This window comes from Phytophthora sojae (genome assembly GCF_000149755.1).
Source record: "Phytophthora sojae unplaced genomic scaffold PHYSOscaffold_9, whole genome shotgun sequence".
NCBI lineage: Eukaryota > Oomycota > Peronosporomycetes > Peronosporales > Peronosporaceae > Phytophthora > Phytophthora sojae.
In genome coordinates this window covers 1,486,641-1,509,310 of record NW_009258123.1, presented here as the reverse complement: position 1 = coordinate 1,509,310, position 22,670 = coordinate 1,486,641, and the positions used below count along the sequence as shown (strand labels likewise).

At 60.0% G+C, this 22,670-nt stretch overlaps 5 protein-coding genes across 5 annotated transcripts; 3 read left to right on the top strand and 2 right to left on the bottom strand.

Annotated features, from left to right (window-relative positions):
- Positions 1-1,327: 1,327 nt before the first annotated feature.
- On the bottom strand, positions 1,328-1,651 carry PHYSODRAFT_374997 (hypothetical protein; the record flags this gene model as incomplete). Its single annotated transcript, XM_009536441.1, has 1 exon — positions 1,328-1,651. A coding segment is annotated over one exon (324 nt), but the record flags the coding sequence as incomplete, so codon positions are not given.
- Positions 1,652-13,590: 11,939 nt separating this feature from the next.
- Positions 13,591-14,793, bottom strand: PHYSODRAFT_318386 (hypothetical protein; the record flags this gene model as incomplete). The annotated part of the gene is made up of 2 exons (XM_009536440.1): positions 13,591-13,597; positions 14,078-14,793. The coding sequence occupies 2 exons, from the start codon at positions 14,791-14,793 to the stop codon at positions 13,591-13,593; spliced, it is 723 nt and encodes a 240-aa protein (XP_009534735.1).
- Positions 14,794-15,648: 855 nt separating this feature from the next.
- On the top strand, positions 15,649-17,268 carry PHYSODRAFT_305247 (hypothetical protein; the record flags this gene model as incomplete). The annotated part of the gene is made up of 1 exon (XM_009536439.1): positions 15,649-17,268. One exon carries the CDS (start codon positions 15,649-15,651, stop codon positions 17,266-17,268), a length of 1,620 nt encoding a protein of 539 aa, XP_009534734.1.
- Positions 17,269-17,466: 198 nt separating this feature from the next.
- Positions 17,467-18,347, top strand: PHYSODRAFT_305246 (hypothetical protein; the record flags this gene model as incomplete). The annotated part of the gene is made up of 2 exons (XM_009536438.1): positions 17,467-18,015; positions 18,042-18,347. 2 exons carry the CDS (start codon positions 17,467-17,469, stop codon positions 18,345-18,347), a joined length of 855 nt encoding a protein of 284 aa, XP_009534733.1.
- Positions 18,348-18,476: 129 nt separating this feature from the next.
- PHYSODRAFT_564312 (hypothetical protein) lies at positions 18,477-19,989 on the top strand (the record flags this gene model as incomplete). Its single annotated transcript, XM_009536437.1, has 4 exons — positions 18,477-18,834; positions 19,057-19,303; positions 19,497-19,679; positions 19,790-19,989. The coding sequence occupies exons 1-4, from the start codon at positions 18,490-18,492 to the stop codon at positions 19,987-19,989; spliced, it is 975 nt and encodes a 324-aa protein (XP_009534732.1). The 5' UTR covers positions 18,477-18,489.
- Between the last annotated feature and the right edge of the window lie 2,681 nt (positions 19,990-22,670).

Genomic DNA, 22,670 nt, shown 5'->3' with positions numbered 1-22,670 from the left:
CGACAGCCTCGAGTGGGCTGACGCGTTCAACAGCCGCCAGTCTTGACATCCTGGCACCGGTTGGCGCTGCCGTAGGCATCTTCGTGGCGCCCCAGCGGCTCAGGAGGTCGCCCCACACGTTGGCCTCTCCCGGCACGTGTTCAATAACGTAGATGAAGCTCAGCAGCGACAGCGCCCATCGCTGCAACTTGTCTGCCTGATAGCGATCCATCGCAGTGTCAGGCCCGTACGGTGCGAAGATGTAGACGAGGTTGCGGTGGTCCGTATACAGACGGAAACCACCAGGACGGAGAAGCAGGTACTCCAGCCTGCGCGCCGCCTCCACAATGGCGTACGCCTCCTTCTCGATCGCCGGCCAGCGGTTCGACGCGCCCACAAAGCGCCCACTTAGGAATGCCAGGGGGCGATGGTGCTGCTGTTCCAGTGGCAGCTGGACCTCACCAGGCTCCAACTGCGTAGCCACGGCTCCCCACGAGTCCTGGCTGGCGTCGGTATACAGGCACACCTCAGCTGTCGGGCTCGGGTGTGCCAGCGGTACCATCTTCAGCAGCGCAGCCTTCACAGCGACAAGGTCCGCGAGCTGTGGGTCGCCCCAGCCGATCTGGTCCAACGGGAACTTGGCGAGCTTGACCTTCTTCCGCGATCCCGCCGCCTTCATCGCCTCCTCCAGTACGGCATACAGACCGGCTGTCAGTCGGATCTACTCTGGAATGCTCTGTTGCATCCAGTCCACGGCGCCCAGGAACTGTTGCAGATCGCCAGCCGTCTGCGGCGGCTGCATCTCTACGAGTCCTTGCACGCGGTCGGGGCAGTGGCGTACGCCAGCAGCGGACACCATCTTACCGCACCACTTGACTTCAATCTCGAAGAAGTCACACTTCTTAGCATGCAGCTTCAGCCCGTAGGCTTCACACCTAGCCAACACCTGGTCCAGCGGCTGCAGCAGCTCGTCCTCGGACTCGGCATAGCCCAGGATGTCATCTGGCCACGCTAGGATGCCGTTGCCCAACAGGTCGCCGAAGATTTCTTCGACCACTCCCTGGCAGTACGCGACAGCATCGGTGGCGCCCATCGATACGCGCGTCGGCGTGTACATGCCGCGGTGGGTGATGAATGTGAAGAGCTCTTGCGAGTATTCGTGCAGCGGCAACTGCCAATACCCTCGGAACCAGTCCAAGGCAAAGAACACCTTGGCTCCTTTCAAGGTGCCGAGGACGACCTCCAGCACGGGCATGGGCCACGGCATAGCCTCCGTGCGCTCATTGACGCCTCTGGTGTCAATCGTCATTCGCGGGTCGGCCGTCGGATCCGAGTCCTGCTCCTTCTTGCGGACAATCCGCGGCGCAGACGCCCAACGGGAGCGATGGTTCAGAAACACCAGCCCGAACTCCAGCAACTTGGCCGTGTGGCGGTCAAGAAACGCCCTGTCGTCCGGTGAGTAGCGCCTTGGCTGTGCCTTCGTGGGCTGCGCGTTGACCTTCACGCGCACTTGCAGCGGCGCCACTTTCACCGGCGGGTCGCTCCCAAACTCCAGACGAAAACTATCCTGGCGTCGCAGCAGGATCTCCCGCAGTCGCTTGACCCCCTTCGCGGACAGACCCTTCGCTCGCGCCGCCGCGAGCTTCGAATCCAACATGTCGTGCACGGCTGACGAGTCATGCAACCGGAGCGATGGCAACGTCGTGCGGGTCTCGTGTCTCTCCACAGCATCGGCATTCTCGGTGGCTGTCGCGTGGGCTCCTGCGGGCACGCGACTGAAACGCGGACAGCCATCCCGCGTCTGAAAGGCCAGCACTTGGGCCCCACGTGAAGACAGGGGCAACTGCCAATAAGCGGGCGTGAGGTTCTTCGTCTTGAAGATGGGCTCGGGCGAGTCTGTGCCGCCGTGCACCGTGTCGCTGCCACCCCAGTCCTGGTCGGTAGGCGCCGTGTTGTCCACGAGTCCCTCTAGGGCCATTGTGTCCAACGCGATGTCTCTTGCGTGCGTCTGCATCCGGCACATGCGCTGGAGCGCCGTTGTCTCGGCGTCGTCCCCCACTTGCTCATTGTCACCAAGCTCCCACTCCGACTTAGTGCCTCGAGCACGCGCGAGCAGTTCGTCGGCCGAGTAGCCGAGCACGGTCATGATGGGCCGCCCCAGCGTGAAGTCCAGCGACGTGTTGCCGTCTTCCACCAGGCAAGCCAAGTTCCTTAGCATCAAGGGTCCGGCCGACGTGGCTAACTCCACCTCGCGGAACGTTTCTGCCTGATGAACGACGAAGTCCTTGCCTCCGATCGGCGACAGTGTGCGCGGCGGAATGTCCGCCAAGAAGACCGGTGTTCCGCGGGCCTTGATGGCGTCCACGACGCCCTGGGCGACCAACGACTCGTCGGCCCCCGTATCGAGGAGGAGAGCGTGGACCTTCAGTCCATCCACTCGCGCTTCAACTGCGCCTGATGGCTCTGTCGCTGCCGCAGCTTCATGGCCAGGCTCGGCCACGGTCTCGACTCGACGCAAGGTAGTTGTAGGAGCCGCACGCCGCGCGCGCAGTTCCGCCAGCAGGCGTTCGGCCTCACCGGGTTGGGTGTCTGGGCAGCTCAGGACTTGATGCTGCGTCGAGCCACACTTGCGGCAGACACCGCGAGGTCGTGCGGCGCCGTCCGGCCCTCCTTGTGACAGGCGGGCCTCCAGCTCCGCCAACACGACCACCTGCGCCTCCACGTCCACTCCGGCCACCTCCACGTCCGCCGCTGCCGCGTCCACTGGTCCGGTTACTGGCATCGCCACCGGCTTGACTACCACCACCGGACTGCCCGGCGCTTGTATCACCACCGCCACGACCTCCGCCGCTTCGCCCGCCAGAGTGGGTAGTGCTGGTACGACCGCCGCCCCGCCCGCCAGAGCTGCTAGTGCTGGAGCAGGCAGCAGCTTCGGCTGCATGCTCCCAGGTCATGAAGCCCCGCATGAGCTCCACGACGTACCTGTGTGGAGTAGCGCCCTCGCCGAAATCTCGCGAATGCGATCTCGCACAAACTCGGCGCGTCTGGATAGCGGTCGCGCCGAGCGAATTATTCCCGGTTGTTGGAGTAGCGTATCTTCGAAATACAGGCCCAAGTATTCGCAGGCTTCGGAGTTGGGGAGGTTCTTGTGTTGACGCTTGTTCCTTCTCGTAGGGCGTCGAGCCTTGGGCGTGCGGCGTTATCGGGCCGGCGTTTCCTGGGGCTTGTGTGGCGTTATCGGGCCTACACGGGGGGTCTTGTGCACGGCGGTTATCAGGCCAGTGCGGTCCTTCGCCTAGGCAGCGCGTTATCGGGCGCCCACCTAAACGGTATACGTTTAACGTGCCTTTGTTCCAGCACGGGTCTGTGGGGGGTGAGCACCCGAATCAGCAAACGACGAGGGGCCGCGATATCGAGGCGGCTCTACTTGCCTGCGCTTGGTGGTTCCCCTGGAACCTCGGAGAAGACGGGAGGTCTTTGTGGTTCAGAGAAATTTCGGGACTGAGTCCTTACCCTATCCTATGTCCTTGCTACTTGCTACTGGCTACTCTGTACTACTGCTTGCTAAGCCTACCGCTCTGGGCCTATCCCTACTTCTGTCGTGCTTGCACTGCCGTCCTTCAACCTGGTTTGCGTGGCGCAATCAAGATCTTACCTCGGCGCGTTTTGGTCGGCGGGGGTTAGGGTCGGCGCGTTTTGGTCGGCGCGTCTTGCTCGGCGGGGTTAGGGTCGGCGCGTTTTGCAGAACCGGGTGCACTGGTCGACCCGTCGGATGATTACGCGTCCCACTGGATTCTGGCACCGTGTCTCACGGCCCATCACCCACGCCGACTTTCCCGTCCAGCTCGGCCCTGCGTCGCGCCCATCAATCCGCGTCGCGTTCCATCAGCCGCGTCGAAGTCCATCACTCGCGTCCCGGCGCCTTCTTCCTCCGCGCCCGGCGCGCCCACTTCTTCCGCGGGGTACTACACCACATTCGTCCCGCTGCCACGCACGCGCACTCGGCCTCTCATTCGCGTTCGCACTCGCCTCCACGCTCGCGCTCGCGTTCTCGCTCGCCCTCCTTGGCGTCGACGCGTTCGGTCGGCTCAACGCGTTCGGCGCACGCGGCGGGGTTGACGCACTCGGTGGGGTCGGCGGCCTCGCGTCACAATTCTCCTGCACGGCCGACGCACTCCTCGTCGAGGGCCGTGCGGCAGCCGGAGCTGGACCAGGCACTGGTCCGGGCGATTCGGGCGACTCCAGTGGCAACGACTCGTCCGCTTCCTCGTCGTCCCGCGCCTCGTCCTCGAGCACCGCCTCTAGCGGCTCGGCGGGGAGTGCTCCGACGGCGCCCTTCTTCGACCCTGTGATTCCGCCTGCCGGAACTCCGTCTGGCTGGCGGCAGCCTCGCTACGCTCCTTGGTCCAAGCGGGTACGACGTCTCCACCTTCATCTCATCACCGTGCAGGAGTTGCGAATGCTCTTCCTGCCGCCGCCCGGCTGGATCATTCCGCGCCGTGTTCCCCCAGCGCCTGCGAACTGGAACCGCACCCTCGTGACTCTGGCCAACGTCGACGCGCTATACGCGACTCGGCCGTGGCGCTACCTCGCTCAAGCCGCTGAGGCGCTTCTCTTCTCTTCGCGTCCGGCGACGCGGCGTTTCGCCCATACCTACCTCGGCTCCGGCACCACATCGAGCACTGGGCTCAGGCGTAACTGGGAGGCCACCCATGCGCTCTTCGTGCAGGGCGCGGCGTGGAAAAGGTGGCGCACGGCGCGCAACTCGCGTCGCTCACACGCGGGCAACCACCTCAACAGCCTGTTGCAGCTGGTGGTCGGGCTGTTCCAGCAAGGGCTCGCAGACATGGACCTCTTGCTGGACCCAATGGTGCTTCACTTTCCGCCCGCGCACACGTCGATCGGACGGTGGTATCCAGGCCACCAGCACGCGACGTTGCAAGCCGCGCTCGACGAGATCGACGCGCAGGAGCCCTGGCGCCGGTTCTATCGAACGCCACTCACTGTGGCCGAGATGGACGCCAACGTACGCTGCCGAGTGACGCGCGATCACCCAGCCTTCCATGTGCCGCGTCTTGCAGGTAAGTTTGTCCAGCAGGTTTGAGTCTTGGCCCATCGTTGTAGTCCGTCGCGTTTAGTTGTTGTAGCCGTAACTTCAACACGTAGCCTTGATCTTTCCCCTTGTTTCTTTCCACTTCTCCACATCTTTTATGAGACGGCCCTCCGCCGTCCCATCTTCAGCAACAGGCTGGTCCTCCTCACTTCCCTCATCCAATCCCTCGCTCAGGCCATTCCCAGAGTCGAGGCTTCCCACCAGTCCTCCCGTCGGCAGCCCCCCGCCGACTTAGTCGCACCCGCGGGCGCTCACCCACCAGACTCCACCGCCTCCGCGTTCTCGTGCGACTGCATCGCCTCGAACCGGTTGCGTCCCGTGCGCTGGCGCAGGAAGTCGTACAGCAACCCGCCGCAATTCAGATCGAGCTCGTCGACCCACGTCGTGTCCGGGTAGCCTTTCCATTTGACTTCGAACTCGCGTCGCGTGCGCCCATACCGGGTAGCCCGCACCTCGCGCACATTCACGATCTTCTCGACCTCGAAGACGTCGTCCTCCAGCTCGCGCGTGGCTTCCCAGCCATCCTCCGGCAAGAGCTCCTCGTCGAAGTCGAAGCGCTCCTCGGCCGGCACCGTCAGCTGCGTCGCGGGTCGCGACGGGAATTCCCGGACGGGCTTCAGCTTGGAGATGTGGACGACGGGGTACATGTACCCGTCGTCTCGAGGCGCACTGCGAACGCGCTGACCAGCTCGGCGACGCGGAAGGGTCCGTGCCACATGTGCGCGAGTTTGCGCGCATACCCCGGCTTCACCCGATCCAGGTACAGTCAAACTTGCGAGCCCGTTGCGATCTCATGTCGCGTCGCGATTTCAGTTTGGTGACGCGCTCTCTCTTCGACGGCCTCTCGGACTAACTCCAACGCTTGTGCCCTTGCCACCTTGTAGTGTCGCTGAATACGGAGCCTCCACCGCCTCGCCTCGGAGTCCCGGGTCGACGTGTTCCCGACGGCCAGCGTCGACCGAGGATCCCAGCCGTGCACTAAGAAGAACGGGGTTTCATTCCTCGTCCGGTCGTGCGACATGTTTAGCGCGAAGGTAAGACGCTCGGCGTATTCGTCCCAGTCATGTTGGTCGACGTCTGCGATGTACATCTTGATCGCTCTTGTAACCGTCTGCACCATCCGTTCTGCAGCACCGTTGGCTTGGGGACGATAAGCAAGCATCGCTCGCTGTCTCTGACCCATGAGTTTGCTGAGTGCCTTGAAGAAGTCGGACATGAAGCCCGGCTCGCGGTCGTGGCGGATAGCCTCGCTCGCGCCGAAGCGCCTGAACACCGCCTCCTCGTACGCCTCGGCCACCGTCTGCGCGGTTCGTGACGCATTCGCTTTGACCACGACGAACCCCGTGAAGAGGTCGACCCAGACTAACAGCTCTGTGTTGCCTTTGTAGGATGTCGGCAACGATGGAATATGGTCCATGGCGATGACCTGGAACGGGTACGTCGCGACGATGTTGCCCGGCGACTCGCCCTGGAAGGTCGGTCGACCCTTTCCCGTCTCGCAGTCGGTGCATTCGCCGACGTAGCGCTGGATGCTTCTGAAGATCCCTGGCCAATGGAAGTGGCGCCTCACGCGTTGGTACGTGCGGCCAATACCCTGGTGTCCGCCTTCCAGGCTCGCGTGATACATCTTCCCGAAGAGTCTCCGGGATCACCAGCTTCATCATCACATCGCGATCCTCGGCGGAATCGTCGCTTCTCGGCTGGTAGTAGAGCAACCCGCCTTCGCCCTCATCGTACTGAGGCGGAAGCTTTTGGCAGTTCTTCACCTCGCGCCGAGATAGGTCCCCGACGTCGCCGCGGAGATACTTCTTGAGGTTGACGATCCAGACCTCTTCGTCCTGGGCGACGCGGATGCGGTCCAGGCGCATTCGTTGCACCACCAGCTCCTCCAGGGCTTCTGGAGGTCGGACCCTACGTGTTGTCGTGCGTGCAGCAGCCGAGCGCGTCGTCACAGCGAGGACTTGTGCTGTCCCGCGTCCCGCGTCCATGGCCTTCCCGGCGGGGTCATCTGCGCCGCGCGTTTTCGCGTCGGGATGTTCCGCGTCGAGGTTTTCCGCGTCGAGATTATCCGCGTCGGGACTGGCTGGAGACGACATCCCGGGACTCGATGTCCGCGGTCGGATGACTTCTTCCAAGCGATTCAGCGTCTTCGGGGCTGTGCACGTTGCGGCCTCCTTGACGGTGCAGAGCTTGTCCAGCCAGATGTCGGCACTCACGTTCCAGTCTCGTCGTACGTGGAAGAGTTCGTGGCGCGGCCATGCCTGGAGTGCGTTTCGCGTCTTTTGTCGCAGCAGCTTCAGCCCCGGGGACTTGCAGTCCATCTCGTCCCGCATCTGCCTGATGACAAGGTTGGAGTCTCCACATACGACGAGTCGGGTGACGTCGTCGAGCTCCTCTAGAAGAGAACATCCGAGCAGCAGCCCGTGGTATTCCGCCTCGTTGACCGTGAGGTCCGTCGCATATCCCGACGCGGCGTGCACGATCTCCCAGTTCGGCAGCTGCCAAATGACGGCACTGTATGCTCCGCCTTCTCGCTTCGCCTTGGCCGATCCGTCAAAGCTCAAAACGTGCAAGACCTCGTCGTGCGCCACGTCGGGGACTGGAATGACTACAATACTGGACGCCCGTCTCGGTGGGGCAATCTCTTCTAGCGTCGCGTCGACGAAGGCTCGCGGGGTAGTGCTCGCGGCCAGCGCGCCGAGGAGTTCTTCTTCTCCCTTCATGGATCGGCAGATTTCCAACTTCCACGGCGAGAGGACCGCGGCCCACTGTGACAGTCGCCCCTGTAGTCCTTTGGACCGGAACAACCAGGCGAGTGTCGTGTGACGTGTCAAGACGCGGACTGGTCTCCCTGCTAGCATCGTGTAGCACTCGTTTAAGACGCGCAACAGGGCCAAGATCTCCTTTTCGACGATGTCGTAGTTCAGCTCGTTGGGCTTCAACGTACGACTGGTGAACTTCACAGGCATGTACACTTCGTCGTGGACCTGCGTGAGCACCCCTGAGATGGCCCAGTCGCTGGCGTACACGATCACGACGGATTCTCGGTTCGCGTCGAAGTGCTTCAACATTGGGGTCTCGGCGAGTTTTGCCTTGAGCGCGTCGAAGGCGCGCGTCGCGTGCGTCCACTTCTCATGCCCGGGGACTTCTGGACGCGTGACGTACTCGTTGAAATCGGTCTCCGTCAGCGAATACAGCACGGTTGCATACACCGCAAAGTCTGCAATGAACCGGTGGTAGTAATTGAGGCTACCGTAGAACGATTGCAGGCCCTTGAGCGTGCGCGGGAACTCGAGCGACGTCAGCGACTCCAGATTCTTCGGCTTCGCCTCGAGACCGAGTCCTGAGACTCGGTGGCCCAGGTAGTCGACCTTGGACATGCCCCACTCGCTCTTCTCGACACTTATGGACAAGTGCCACTGCTCGCAGACATCCAGCAAGCGTTCGACCTTCTCGCACAGGTCGTCCCACGACGTGCCCCCGATGAGGATGTCGTCGATGTACGACCTCCGTCCCAGAATGGAGTGAATACCTGGCTTCACCGGTTCGCCGTCTTCAAAGACGTCCCGAGTGCTGCCATCCGGGGACAGCTTCGTGAACCCGTAGAGCGCGTTGTCGATCAAGCGTTGGTAAATCTGCGGCGCGTTGCACAGGCCGAACGGCATACGCAGCCATTCGTACAGTCCCGTCAGCGTGATGAAGGCTGAGATGAGCCGGGCCCGGTCTGTCATGGGGACGACCCAGAAGCCGCTCGCCATGTCGAGGGAGCAGTACCACAGATACTTGTCCAAGTCTTTGAGCAAGTCGTTGACAAGCGGCATGGGGTAAATCATCAACTGTGTCAGCCCGTTGATGAGCCTGTAGTCAATGCAAAGCCGGATATCGACGCCGTTCTTCTTTATGATCACGACAATGGGCGACGCCCACGGCGACTTCGACTTCTGGATCATCCTCGCGCTCAGCAGCCCTTTGATCAAGTCGGCGACCTTCTCTTGAAACTGCGGCGGGATTTTCCGGACGCGTTGCGCGACGGGTTTTGCGTCGCCCACGTCGATGTCGCAGACAACACCCAGGGCGGCCGGCGGCAAGGCGTTGCCTTTGCCGATCAACCACTTCCGTCGCTTCCAGATGATTTGGCGTAGCCGCGTTTCTTGTCTCGCGGCTTCCTCGGGCGGGAGTCCAGTCGGCATGCCGACCTTCAAGTCCTCGATCTTCACCTCGGCGGTCAGCGAGAGGTCTGGCAGCACTGCCATCTCAGACTCGAGATCCTCTACGAAGAGGTCGGACCCCTCGTGGATGAGGATCGCGTCGTCTTCTTCCTGCTCATCAGGTTTCACCTCGTCGAAATTCGGCTCGGCGGGGTTTGGTCCGTCGAGTTTTGGCTCAGCGAGTTCCGACTCCGGCGATTCTTCCATCGCAGCGCTTCCAGCCACAGTCGGAGGCATATCGGGTTCGCTTTCCACCGCCTCCTCGTCCGTATCCGGCTTGTGGTCGTCGGGTGGCAAGTCTACCCCCCTTCCCTTCGGCGCTTCCGCGACAGCCGCCAACACTGGGGTCACGGCCCGAGTTGTCTCGGCTCCGGGCGCAAGATGGCTTTAGGCGTCGGTATGAGGGGCGATCCGTCGTCGGTCCGTCGAGCTCGGCTGGGTTCAAGTTCTCCTCCGCGTCGCGCGTCGTGCCGTACGCCAGATTCTGCCACTGCTGGTACCGGGCGGAGCCCAGTCGGACGAATCCACGGTTCCGAGGTTGGCCGTCAGACGGCGCCCACCACCCAAGCGTTTCATGCGCGTCGAGGGTTATCGCTGCGTCTCCGATGTTCGTGACACGCAGGTACGTTTTCTTTCCGACTCTCCCCTTGACAAAGGTAGTCACCCACGACTCTGCCCGTGTCACCCACAGGAACGGCGCGTTTCGATCCGGCCTCAGCAAGACTTCATGCGTGTCTCCTGGTTCGAGCCTCACAGGCGTCTTGACGTTGACCGGGTGCATCCGTGCGCCGTATAGCGGTCTTCGTCCGATCATCTGGATATGCACCTCGTCGGGGAGGCGCGCCGTGCCGTCCGCAGTGTCGATGCGCACTCCAGCGGGCACCATGAAGTTCATTCCCAGGATTGCGTGTTGGCCGACCAAGTCACCGACCCACAGGTGCATGTAGTACACCAAGTTTCCAGCCAAGGTAATCTTGACTCTGGTTCTCCCCACCGTGTAATATGTCTCATCACGAATTCCCACACACTCTTGCGTGACCTCCGTGTCAATCAGGCAGCCTACCTCACGAGCAAAGGTGATGTCCAGGATGGACACCTCGGCACCTGTGTCAAGCAATAACACAGCACGGCGATTGTTCAGCTTTCCATGAATCTTGGCCTGCTTGTACCACTTGTGCGGCGCGTAATGTTTCCAGTATCCGCGTCGCTCTCCTGGTTGCAAGTCGATCTCGTCCAGGGGTGGTTCACGTGCAAACTCGTCGTCCGTCGTACGTCGGACCGCCGAGATTCGGGGGGCGCGTTCTTGCGTGGTACGTACCAGGTTGGATTCACATGTATTATCATTCAGGGAAGTCGGGCTCTCACTAACCACCTCTCTCGACTTCTTGGTCACATATGCATAGACGGAAACAGGTCGCTCGTCTAGTACTGGTTTCCAAGCCAGCGAGCGTCCTAGTTTAACATCTTCTCGGCGGCCGGCGGCAGCATTCCTGCGTGTTTATTCGGGTCAAACCACTGGCGCAATTGGTTGAAGAACTCCTCCATCGGGCATTCTCCGGCTTCGGGCACGTCACCGCAGGCCTTGCACACCCTCACGCATCGCTCCGTCGGGTGCTGGCCACCACACTTCTGACACGTCAACAACTTCCAGCAGTCTCCTTCGACATGGCGACGTGAACCACAGTAGCGGCACCGCGGGCGGTCGCGTCCCGAGCCGTCGGAATCGAAGTTGCGACGCGCCGGCTCTCCCGGCGGGGCCTGTCCCGCGACGAACAACTTGGCGCGTTCTTCGTCCGCCTCGTCTTGGTCGCACTGGCGATCGTCGCTGTCGCGACTTTCGCGTTCCGAGTCGTACTCGTCCGACGCGACGTGGATCGCATGCACGGCGCGCGCCGGCTGAGTCGGCGGGGTCGGCGCCTTTTGGCGGAACTTGTTCGAGCCGAAGAGAGTCTTTTTCTGGTGAGCCAATCCACGTTGTCGGGCACGCAGCTTCTTGTCCAGCGCCTCGGAGTCGGCGACCTCCATCAGCATCAGACGCGAGGCGAGTTCGGCCTCCTGCGTGTTCAGCGTCCGGATGAAATGCTCGACGTGTTCGCGCTTCTCTTCAGTCGTGCCCTCGGCGTATGGGATGTTGGCCCTCAAGCCCGCGACGTTGAGCCGGTACAAGTAATCCAGAGGGGTCTCGTCGGGGCGCTGAGCCGCATGGTAGTAGCGACTGGCCATTGACACGCCCTTGCCGCAGTACTGCACCCGGAATTGCTCCATCAGCTCGGTCCATGATTTCTTGACCTTCTTGGGCAACTGGAGATACCATTGGCGCGCATGGCCGCTCATTAGATCGCTGAACTGCCCGCACACTTCTTCGCCCGTCATCCCGTCGCGCGGCGCGGCGGACTTCAGACGGTTGAGCCACAGTCTGGCTTTCTCTTCGCTGGCGTCCCGTCCCGAGAACTCTTTCAGCTCGGAAGATGCTGAGAGGCGTAGGCGGGCGGGGGCTACGCCGCCGGCTGTCGCCGTCGAGACGGCGGCCGTGGTTCTTGGCACTCCGATGTCCAAGTCGAACAGGTCATCGGGGTCCTCGTCCGCGTCGCGTCGAGTTCTGGACCTCGTCGAAGAACGCGAACTGACCGACTCCGTGGCAACATCCGCTGCCTCCTGGGGGCGAGTCACCGTGGGTGTGGGATTCGCGGGCGGCTTCGGCCCCGTCGGAATTGCGGCTGTGTCGGCGCGCGGGGTGTTCATCACTGTCGTCTGCATCAGCTTGATGATAGATTCTCTCAAGGCCTTGGGAAGCACCTCCTCGGCGGGTTTCGTCACCTCTGTGCGTATGGGCGTCGCGGATAGCTGCATGACGCGCGGCGGCCGGTTCATGGGCATGCGCTTGGGCGACTCGAAACTGCTGTCGGAGTCCACGCTCGATTGGTATCGAGATGGAGGCGAGGGCGTGGTCGTCGAAGTCTGGGCTGGACCCGCCGAGGGGCTCGGCGCCTCTTGGCCCGTCGCGGAACTCGTCGCGTCTTGTTTGACGGATCCGGCGAGAATTGGCGAGGGCTCCTGCACGACGCGAACCGCACGTAACCAAGATTTGAGGTCCCAATCGCACAGCCTCTCCATCTCGAAAGCCCCCAGCACGAACCCCGAGTCACGCAGCATCTGGAAGAGAGTCGGCGCGGCGTGGGCAACGCTGGTGAGACTATCAAAGTCCGGCGCCACGAAGGGGCCTGTGAAGTTGCTCATCAGCATGGGCTTGAGGAAGACCAAGATTGGGTCTTGTTCTAGCAGACGGAAGAGCTCCGTGCGCGCCACGACGTACCGTACCTCCTCGACGGTGTACTGACGTCCCGTGCCCTTGCCTTGCAGCTTGGACAGCGACTCCTCCGCCGAGTCCGGCGCGCGCAGCTTCTTTTTCTTCCTCTTGGGCGGCTTGCGCTTCGTGGCTGCCTTGGCGGTGGGTTGTTGTTGGTCGTCGTCCTTTGCAGACTTCCGACCGGTAGGACCGCGACTTGCGTCGCGGCCCTTCGCGGCTCCCTCGTTGGGAGCCGCATCGGGAACGGCAAACTGTTCTTCGTAGCCCTCCTGGTCGTCGCTGGCCCCGTGGCCTGTCGTGACGGTTCCCTCAGAGCTCCACGATGCGACAGGTCTCTCACTGTGCTCTCTTGCGGTCGGCGACCTTCCAGCCGACTGCGCACCTGCCTCCGATGCCTCTTGGATCGTTAGCCCGTCATTCGAAGTAGTACTCCCGGGTCGCGGCACCATTGTGGAGTAGCGCCCTCGCCGAAATCTCGCGAATGCGATCTCGCACAAACTCGGCGCGTCTGGATAGCGGTCGCGCCGAGCGAATTATTCCCGGTTGTTGGAGTAGCGTATCTTCGAAATACAGGCCCAAGTATTCGCAGGCTTCGGAGTTGGGGAGGTTCTTGTGTTGACGCTTGTTCCTTCTCGTAGGGCGTCGAGCCTTGGGCGTGCGGCGTTATCGGGCCGGCGTTTCCTGGGGCTTGTGTCGCGTTATCGGGCCTACACGGGGGGTCTTGTGCACGGCGGTTATCAGGCCAGTGCGGTCCTTCGCCTAGGCAGCGCGTTATCGGGCGCCCACCTAAACGGTATACGTTTAACGTGCCTTTGTTCCAGCACGGGTCTGTGGGGGTTGAGCACCCGAATCAGCAAACGACGAGGGGCCGCGATATCGAGGCGGCTCTACTTGCCTGCGCTTGGTGGTTCCCCTGGAACCTCGGAGAAGACGGGAGGTCTTTGTGGTTCAGAGAAATTTCGGGACTGAGTCCTTACCCTATCCTATGTCCTTGCTACTTGCTACTGGCTACTCTGTACTACTGCTTGCTAAGCCTACCGCTCTGGGCCTATCCCTACTTCTGTCGTGCTTGCACTGCCGTCCTTCAACCTGGTTTGCGTGGCGCAATCAAGATCTTACCTCGGCGCGTTTTGGTCGGCGGGGGTTAGGGTCGGCGCGTTTTGGTCGGCGCGTCTTGCTCGGCGGGGTTAGGGTCGGCGCGTTTTGCAGAACCGGGTGCACTGGTCGACCCGTCGGATGATTACGCGTCCCACTGGATTCTGGCACCGTGTCTCACGGCCCATCACCCACGCCGACTTTCCCGTCCAGCTCGGCCCTGCGTCGCGCCCATCAATCCGCGTCGCGTTCCATCAGCCGCGTCGAAGTCCATCACTCGCGTCCCGGCGCCTTCTTCCTCCGCGCCCGGCGCGCCCACTTCTTCCGCGGGGTACTACACCACACCTGCAGAAGCCGATGGCGTCGTTCGCCAACGGCTTGAACTCCTGCAGCGTCAGCTTGGTCGCCACGACTTCGCGGAAGCTCACAGGTTCGAGAGCCTTCGTCAGGTAGCCGACCAGGCGGCGCTGCTCGTGCTTGAACATCAGGTCCGTGACGTTGAAGCGGTTGAGGATGGCTTCCATGTCGGCCTGCAAGTGCATCATGCGACTCTCAGGCTCCGGCCACTTCGTCTGCATCTTCAGGGACTTCATGGCCGTGTCGATCGACGCGTAGTCCACGAAGGTAGTCACCAGAGCCTGGCGAAAGTAGTCCTTCCACTGCTCCTCCGTGATCGTCTCGGGTGAGGCTCCGCTGAACTCCCAGCGAGCGATCATGCGTCGTGTATCCGTCTCGATACACGCGCTCACGGGCATGGCCAGCGCTGCTGTCCACTCCGTCTGCAGCACGTTCACCTTCACCAAGTAGGCCTCGTACTTGTGCATGAAGTCGCGCCGGTCTTGCATGGTGCCCCCCAAGTACATCGGGGGCTGCGGCAGCGCCGGCGCCGCCGCGATCCTTCCATCCCTTGGTCCTTGCCTCGGGCTCGCCGTAGGCATCTCGGCGTCACTCGCACCGTGGCCTTCGTCGTCTCTGCGCTCGAAGGGGTTGGGGATCAGGATCTCCAGGTCTGCCGGACGCGAGGGGGGCGGTGCGCTGTCCAGCCGCATCGCCGCCGTACGTTCGGCCAGCCGCTCGTCCGAGTCGGCCATCTTGTCACGCGTCGCGCGGAGTCTGCGCCTGCGCAGCACAGTACTAAAGCTAAATCTACACAGCTTCTCGCGTCGACTTTCCTTGTCGTAACTCGAAGAGGTTTATTTCAAGCCATAATTGAAGTTGTGCATTACATGACGTCCGTCGGGCAGAGGTACGGACGGATACCCCCCTAATAGGGGGGAAATCCTGCATTTCCCCCAATTAGATTAATAGGGGGACGACTTGAGGATTTAAAATGGGTATGGTGGGGGACGATAGTGAAAGTAAGATAAATATCTTAGGGATTGGCATAGCCGGTGCTAATTTGGATTCAACCTACGATATTCAAAGTGTTACGGTTCATCCGAATTAGCTAGAAACGAATGTCAGCGGAAGAATTATATATCACTAATCATGATAAAAGTTTTGACTAGCTCTGTAACTTTGCTTGATCGGTAGGGCTTACGAATTGACGCCGCTTTAGTTAAATTAAGTATGTAATTTATTAACATAGCCTATGATAAAACTGCTCCTAAACTTGCATTCTTCTGTAGCATCGCCTACAGACCAACGGCCTCTTCCAGTTCGCGGTCAGCTCGCCGTCCGTTTGAGCTTAAATGCTACTTGCCAATACCACCAATTACGGAAATTTGACAATATTTATGATGAGTGGGGATGGTTTGGGGGTCGATCCATTACCGGAGAAACACGCTTCCACCTGGGTATGTTCCTGTTTGTTTGGGGTCTGAGTGAGCTCGATGCTTATCAAGCCACATAATTATCTGAAAATAGCTTGCCAACATGAAGTCACCTCAGATCCATAGTATTTTTGTGGGGGATGGGAACGGGTCTTAACAGGTATAGTGGGGGAAATGGGCCCCCAATTAGGGAGGCCTGCGGATACCACAGTCAGCCAATCACTATCCTCTCTCCATCGTAGATCGTATCATGACCGGAGCAGCATCCACGGCGCGGACGACCCCGCCTCCGCAGCGCCCGAGATCGTTCCAGCTCTCCGCAGGCGCGTGCAGCAACTGCAGGAGCAGAACGAGAAGCTGGAGCAAGGGAAACGGGCGTTGGAGCGAGAACTGGAGCAGCAGAGCCAAGCGCATGCGAGCAAGACCGAGCGCTTGTGGTGGGAGATCAGGCAGATGGAGGGGACTCTGCAACGCAAGGAGAGCGACGCCAAGCAACTGCAGGGGCAGCTTAGAGAGCAAAAGACCAAGTGTGAGGTGGAAAGACAGCGCGCTGATGAGCTGCAGCGTGCGGTCGACAGCAGCGCCGGGCAAGTGCAGGAGGAGGTGCAGCTGAAGGCACAAATCGAGACTCTTCAGCAACACATTCGCGACCAGAAAACATCAGCCGAGGCAAGACTGTTGGAAGTTGAAAGGCAGGCGAACGCGAGACTGTTGGAAGTTGAAAGGCAGGCGAACGCGGACAAGTTGCGTCTTGAAACCACAGTGGAGGAGCTCGAGAAACGGCTGCAGGAACAGCTAGAGCAAGAGCGGACCCGAGTGCCCCGACAAGGCAGTCAACGAAACTGTAGCCATGGCGACATCCACTCGTCAATGGAGAGTGCTATGCCTCACTTGCGCTGGCTGATGGAGGCGTATGAACGCGGCAATAGCTGTTCGGAGAGCTTCCTTGACCCTACACCTGCAATCCAGGTTGCAACACCTGGAGAAGACTTGAGCAACCGGCTGAATGAGCAGCGTAGCGCGTTTGATCAAGAGCGAGCCCAGTTGTTGCAGCATGCGAGTGACGCAGCTAGAACTCAGCAGGATGTGAGCAGGCGACAACTCATGGAGCGTGAGGCAGTGCTGACATGCCCCATCTCGCTGGAACTGTTTGAGGACCCCGTCGTGACCGAATGCTGCGGCAAGACCTTCTCGTCCGATGCATGGAGCCAAGCACGGAGGCGGAGTTTGTTTTGTGGCTTTTGCCGTTCGCCTAATGCATCAGTCCATGCAAACCGTGACGTGGCGAAGCTTGTAGAGCTGCATCGTGCTGAACGCTCTGTGCTCGGGTTGCCGGACCTCCCACCTCCGAGCCCAGCGACTGCGACAACTGGTGCGAACAGCACAGCGAGTTCGACTACTTCGACGTCTAGAAGCGGATCTCATAGAGAAAGACACTCTACTACTCGCCAAAGTCGCCACCGTGCGCATCGCAGTGAGCGGGTTCACGAACGCTCAGAAGTCCCTCACCATCGACACTCCACCCGTACGGACTCAGAAACTGTGTCTACAGCCATGCAATCCCGGGAAGCTCGTCGCCACTCCCGAACTCCAAGTGCTGCTGCCACACCACGTTTATCAGCCCGTGAACTACTCGCGAGAGCTTCAGATTATTATCGCCGCCTATCAGTGAACGAGGTCGATTATCTTCAGGCATTTGACAGGCAGGTGGATGAAAGTGCTCGCCGGCGGCGAAGAGCTCTCCGACGAGATTTTGTCCCCTCTACCTTAGATAGCTCCTCCGACACCGACTAAAGTGTACTAAGTACTAGCAACGAGGCTTTCATGCAACTACGAAAGTCCAGACACAAATCCTCGTTCACTATCGGATACCTTCAGCTGGTCGACACCACATTGTTGTTAAATTTCGTTGTTGTTAAATTTCACTCCCCCCCAGTATATCGAGGAAGAGAAGGATGTCAAGCGCGCGCGAAGATAGCGGACGACGTGAGCATGAGCAGCTCTGACGGCTCCGACAGCCCTGGCAGCGCGCGCCGCCAGTCGCGCCCCTCGGCACACAGCCCCACCATGCGTGGGTGGCACCTCGGCAACGAGGCAGCGGCGCGGAGAACTGCCGCGTTGCAAGTGGCTCATCGCTCGCAGCGGCTCGAGATCGTGCACTACATCGACGACACCTACGGCAAGGCCGCCGTCCCGTTCAAAGACGTTGCCGAGCACTTCCACCGTAGCCAAGGAACGATGACGGGTCTGTGGAAGGGCCGACACGACCTCGAGCCGCGCCGCCCCGGGCCGCACCCTGCACCCGTCGACCCCCCTCGTCCGGAGGACGATCTGCTCGTCGACGTGGTCTTCCACCCGCCGAGGAAGGACGCCCCTACTGATGCAGGGGAGAATCCCACCCAGCCACCGCGCGCCACCCTACAGTCCACTCTACTGGAGTGCGTCAACGGGGCCCTGAACACGCTGCACGTGGCCGTCCGCTCCGTGGCGGAGGACGAGCTGGGCAAAGCGATTCTGGCAGCAGCGGACCGGGACGTCCACGTCAAAGTCTACTTGGAGACTTTAAGCACGCCTACGCGGACCCGAAGTGGCCACGGCTGTTCATCGCCAGCAACAAGATCGAGGTCAACTACCGCAAGGCCACGTGCGAGAAGATGAACCTCAACTACGTGGTCGCCAACCTGCAGGACGTGTGCGTGGGCTCGGCCGACTTCTCCGACGCGGCGCTGCATGAGTTCAACGAGGAGTTCCTGCTGCATCTGCGAGGCTGTCGAGCCGCCAACTTGTTCGTCCAGGACTTTACGTACCGCTGGAAGACCGGGTCCAAGTGCCTGCTACGCAGCAAGCTCGAGCCGCCCACTGATTTTGATTAGGTTGCAGTACATGTAATAGGGCAAGTTGAAGTGGATGTGCCTATTTTGTACTGAAATGGGTCATTTCCCCAGTAGAAAATCTATAAAATGGAAAAAAATGGTCCTAAAACGTCACTTCCAAAAAGTGCACCTGAGCCTGAAGATGGTGCAGACGCGCGGGCGGCAGCAGCAGCAGATCGCGCGCAAGGAGCTCATGCTGGGGCTGGCCAAGGACTCCATGTCCCTCCTGCTGGAGCTCGGCTACGTGATCAACCAGTGCTACGGCAACCGGCCGCCGCACGAGATGCAGCGCGCTCTGCGGCGCAAGAACGAGCTGGTCAGTCGCCTCGAGACGTTCGTCGGCTCGCAGCAGAGCAGCAGAGAGGAGGACAATACCGCCCAAGAGCGAGAGCAGCTCCAGGCCTCCGTCGAGAGGCTGCAGAAGCAGCTGCTGGACCAGAGCGCCGAGTTCGAGCAGGAGCGCGCGCGTCTGCAGCAGCAGGCGACCGTCACGTTGAATGCCCAGAGCGAGCTAAATTCATCCCTCAATAGGGTGCTACCGCAGTTACGCGGCCTGTTGGACGCCTACGAGAGGGAGCGAGGCCAGCACGTGGACTTGTCGCAGGACTCTGCTGCCGCTGCTTGTGCTGCTACCAGCACGCGGACGGTGACGCTGGCGCAGAGTCCCAATTGTACGCAAGATCTGACCCAGAGACTGACGCAGCTGCAGACGGAGTTCGACGCGGAGCGAGCGCTGCTGCTGGAGCAAGCCAGTGCCGCAGCCGATACGCAGCAGGACATCAGTCGCAGGAACTTGACGGAGCGCGAGGCGGCGCTCACGTGTCCGATATCCCTGGATCTGTTCGAGAACCCAGTGGTGACTGAATGTTGCGGCAAGACCTTTTCGTCCGAAGCGTTGAACCAGGCGCTGAGGCGCAACTCGCAGTGCCCCGTGTGTCGCGCTCACAGAGTGGCGAGTTATGCCAATCGGGACATGGCCAATCTGGTGGAGCTGCACCGCCATGAACGCTCACTCCTTGGGCTGCCGGATACTGCTGCAGCCAGCGCCACGGCGGCTGCTGAAGCGAGAGTGGTGACGGAGGAAAGAGCAACAGCAGCAACGGAATCACCCACTCAATTGCGTCAATTGGCGGTGGCCGCGCGTCAAAGCCAGAGCAGGAACCAGCGCAACCAACGCGTCCAAGCTCGAGCTGCCGTCCCTCATCGTCCGTCCTCGACAACCACCCAATCGAACACGATGTCGACTTCTACTCCACCGGGCAGCAATCGAGGACGGCGTCGAGGAGGACGGAATTCGAACCCTCGCCGTCATCGTTCTTCACGTACAAGCTCGTCCCCAACGCCGTCGGCTAGCTCGCGTGCGAGTGGCGCGCAAAGCACACCGTCGGCCCAGTCGTGGTCTTATGATTCTCGCCCTTCAACGGCAAATGCGGCGGCGCCAGCTAGTAGCACCGACTACTCCTATATCCGAAGCTGGGTGCCACGGGACGTTGACAGTTCATCGTATCGGTCTGCCCCGAGCTCAAACACCGCGCCGACGCAGTCGAGCACTTCCACAGGCTATGGCCGCGCACCCCTCGACGACGGCTTCAATCCTTACCCGTACGGATACGGATACTTCGACTCGGACTCGGATTACTAAGTCTCTAAGACGCCACTGGACAGCTACTGTAGTTCTCGACTTTGCGGTATGTTGCAAGAGTGATTAATGCTCTTTCGTAAGACGATACTTAGCCCCAGAATGCCTATCATAAGACAGCGTCTTACGTTTTCCGATCAACGCGTTTTGACTACATCTTGGTTTTTGTATACCAGTGGCTACATTGCATATTGTCTGTCAAAACATAAGACAGTTTGTCGGACACTAGTTTGCGCCATACAATTGGCCAAAAGTGTTCAGGTCACAGCGGCATCGTTGCCGCGGACGCGGTGGCAACGTTGAGCGCCGAAACGATGCAGTTGCATGGTGCGGTAGGGTAAGTAGCCTCTTGTTCACACACGAAGCGATGTGCCTGTAGTTGGCCGCTGGCAGCAAGCATAAATATCGGCATAATGACTGCACGAACGCGTGCATGCAGTCCGTGGAGCTGTTCCACTCAGAGGTGCAGCCGTTGTAGGGCACGGAGTTACGATGAAGTTGGCAGACGTAAACTAAGAGGGACAAATAGCTCGTAACGGTACTACATGTACATTTTAATGTAGTAAATTTTATGCTTGAGCGTACATCATAGTAGTTGTGAAGGCGTGGCAGCCAGGGAACGGTGTTGCCAGTGGACTTCCCGAGATCCTCCAACCCCCTCTTACCTAATCATTACAGTCCAGCAACAAAATGCAACCACGTACTCTGCAACGGCGATAATACCTAGATCTTATACCTACGACGCTGAGGTGCGGAGGAGCTCCACACTGCTGCGCGGGCGCTCGGATGATGAGACGAGGCGTTCAACAATAAGCACAACGACCGTTGGTTTGTTTGCTCAGCATTTCATTCTCAAAAGACAAGAGCTCCTAACTCTACGCGAAGAATTCATGTCGTCTACGCAGCCTGAAGCCACTGAACGCATTCGTTTCCTTGAGCAGCAGCTCAGAGATCTTGAGCAACAACTGCGAAGTGAGTGCAGCTCATCTGTGAGAGCAAAGGTTCAACACATGCAGCAGCTAGCGGCCGTGGGGAAAACTCTTCAACTCAAGAACGAAGTGGTGGCTCGACTAAACCGGCAGGTGAACGAGCTACAGACTGCGTACGTGGCAGAGCGCCAACGCGCGGACCAGCTGCAACGAGTGCTTAACAAGGGCATCCAAGGTGAAGCTCAGCTACGAGAGCTAGTGCGAACACTGCAACAGCAGATTCGGCAGCAGCAGGCGGCCTTCTCGGAGGCTACGAATCGATTTATGGAGCAGCGACGACGTGATCACGAGAACCAGGAGCGGCTTCAGAGGAGTGTGGAGCAGCTTGGGATGGAGTTGCAAGACCGAAACACGCCGCTTGAGCAAGAACGAATGCAACGTCCTGAACAAATGGCAAGGAATCATGAAGAAACTGACGACCAAGAGCAAAGGTGTATTACCGAACAACTCGACACCAGTGATGTAGAGGCCACTGCAACTCCCCTACCTACTGATGACACCGCAGCCTGTGGTGTTAACCAGCGTCTTGAAGAGCAGTTGCGTGAGTTTGAGCGCGAGCGAGCCCAACTTCTGGAACAAGCGAGCGATGCAGCGCAAGCGTATCGTGACGTTAGTCTGGCCCACCTCCGAGAGCGCGCGGCAGTCTTGACGTGTCCGGTCTCGCGCGATCTGTTTGATGACACGGTTGTCAGCGAATGCTGTGGGAAGACGGTCTCGTCCCAGGCAATATTGCAAGTGCTTGACCAAAGCTTATCGTGCCCGTTCTGTCGAGCGTCCAACGTGCGGCTACACTCCAACCGAGATGTGGCATTGCTGGTGGAGCTCCATCGTCTGAAGCGCTCAATTATCGGCGTGTCGGACGTTGCGGCACCAAGGTCTCCTGCAGCTCGTACGAATGTTGATGCAGAAGGCAAGCAAAGCAACGCCGTGCCCAGTGAGCGCTCACACACCAGTGGCCAGCGTAACGATGATGGCAGCACGCGTCATAGTCGACAGCGCGAGCGCCGAAGTAGTGTGTGCAGATCCACTGTTTCCTCGGCGAGGTACACAGTAACAGTAACATTGGTACCGCTTGGTTCACAATGGTCACAGTTACCTACTACCCCCTATATTTAATAGGCTTGGAATGTCGCGCTATAGCTCTCCACGTCGGCTTCACTACATGTTATGCTACACCCGCCTTCATCATCAGTCTACCCCACTTCCTCGTCGCTGTTGCTGTCTCCTTCGTCTACACCGATCGCTCGTCAACCAGACTTGCCAACGGCACTAGACCTTGCCTGGTCCCTTTTGTCCCTGCCGTTGGCGACGTCGAAGTACCCGAGAGAGTCAGCCAAGCATCGTTGTTATGTTGGAGACGGGGAAACAGCGATACTGACGAAGAGGAAGTGCTAGCGTGTACGTAGACGACTGGGTGCGGCTTCTGAAGAAAATCGAGGAATGAGGCAATATTGCAACAGTGCTCGACTATGAATAGCTTTACCCCACAGATCATTTACCGCATAAGGCTATCTATCTATCCCACGATAGCCAACGCATGGTCAAAGCTCGTCTTCAAAAGCAATGTTGAAGTCAAGATCCCAAAGCTTCACCTGTAACATTTTATCGGGTCCTTTCAGGCTTCCTGGCGAAGGGGGTCTCATGAGCAGGAATCGTGTTACCAGATTGTGGTACACGGTAACATCCACGGTTTCC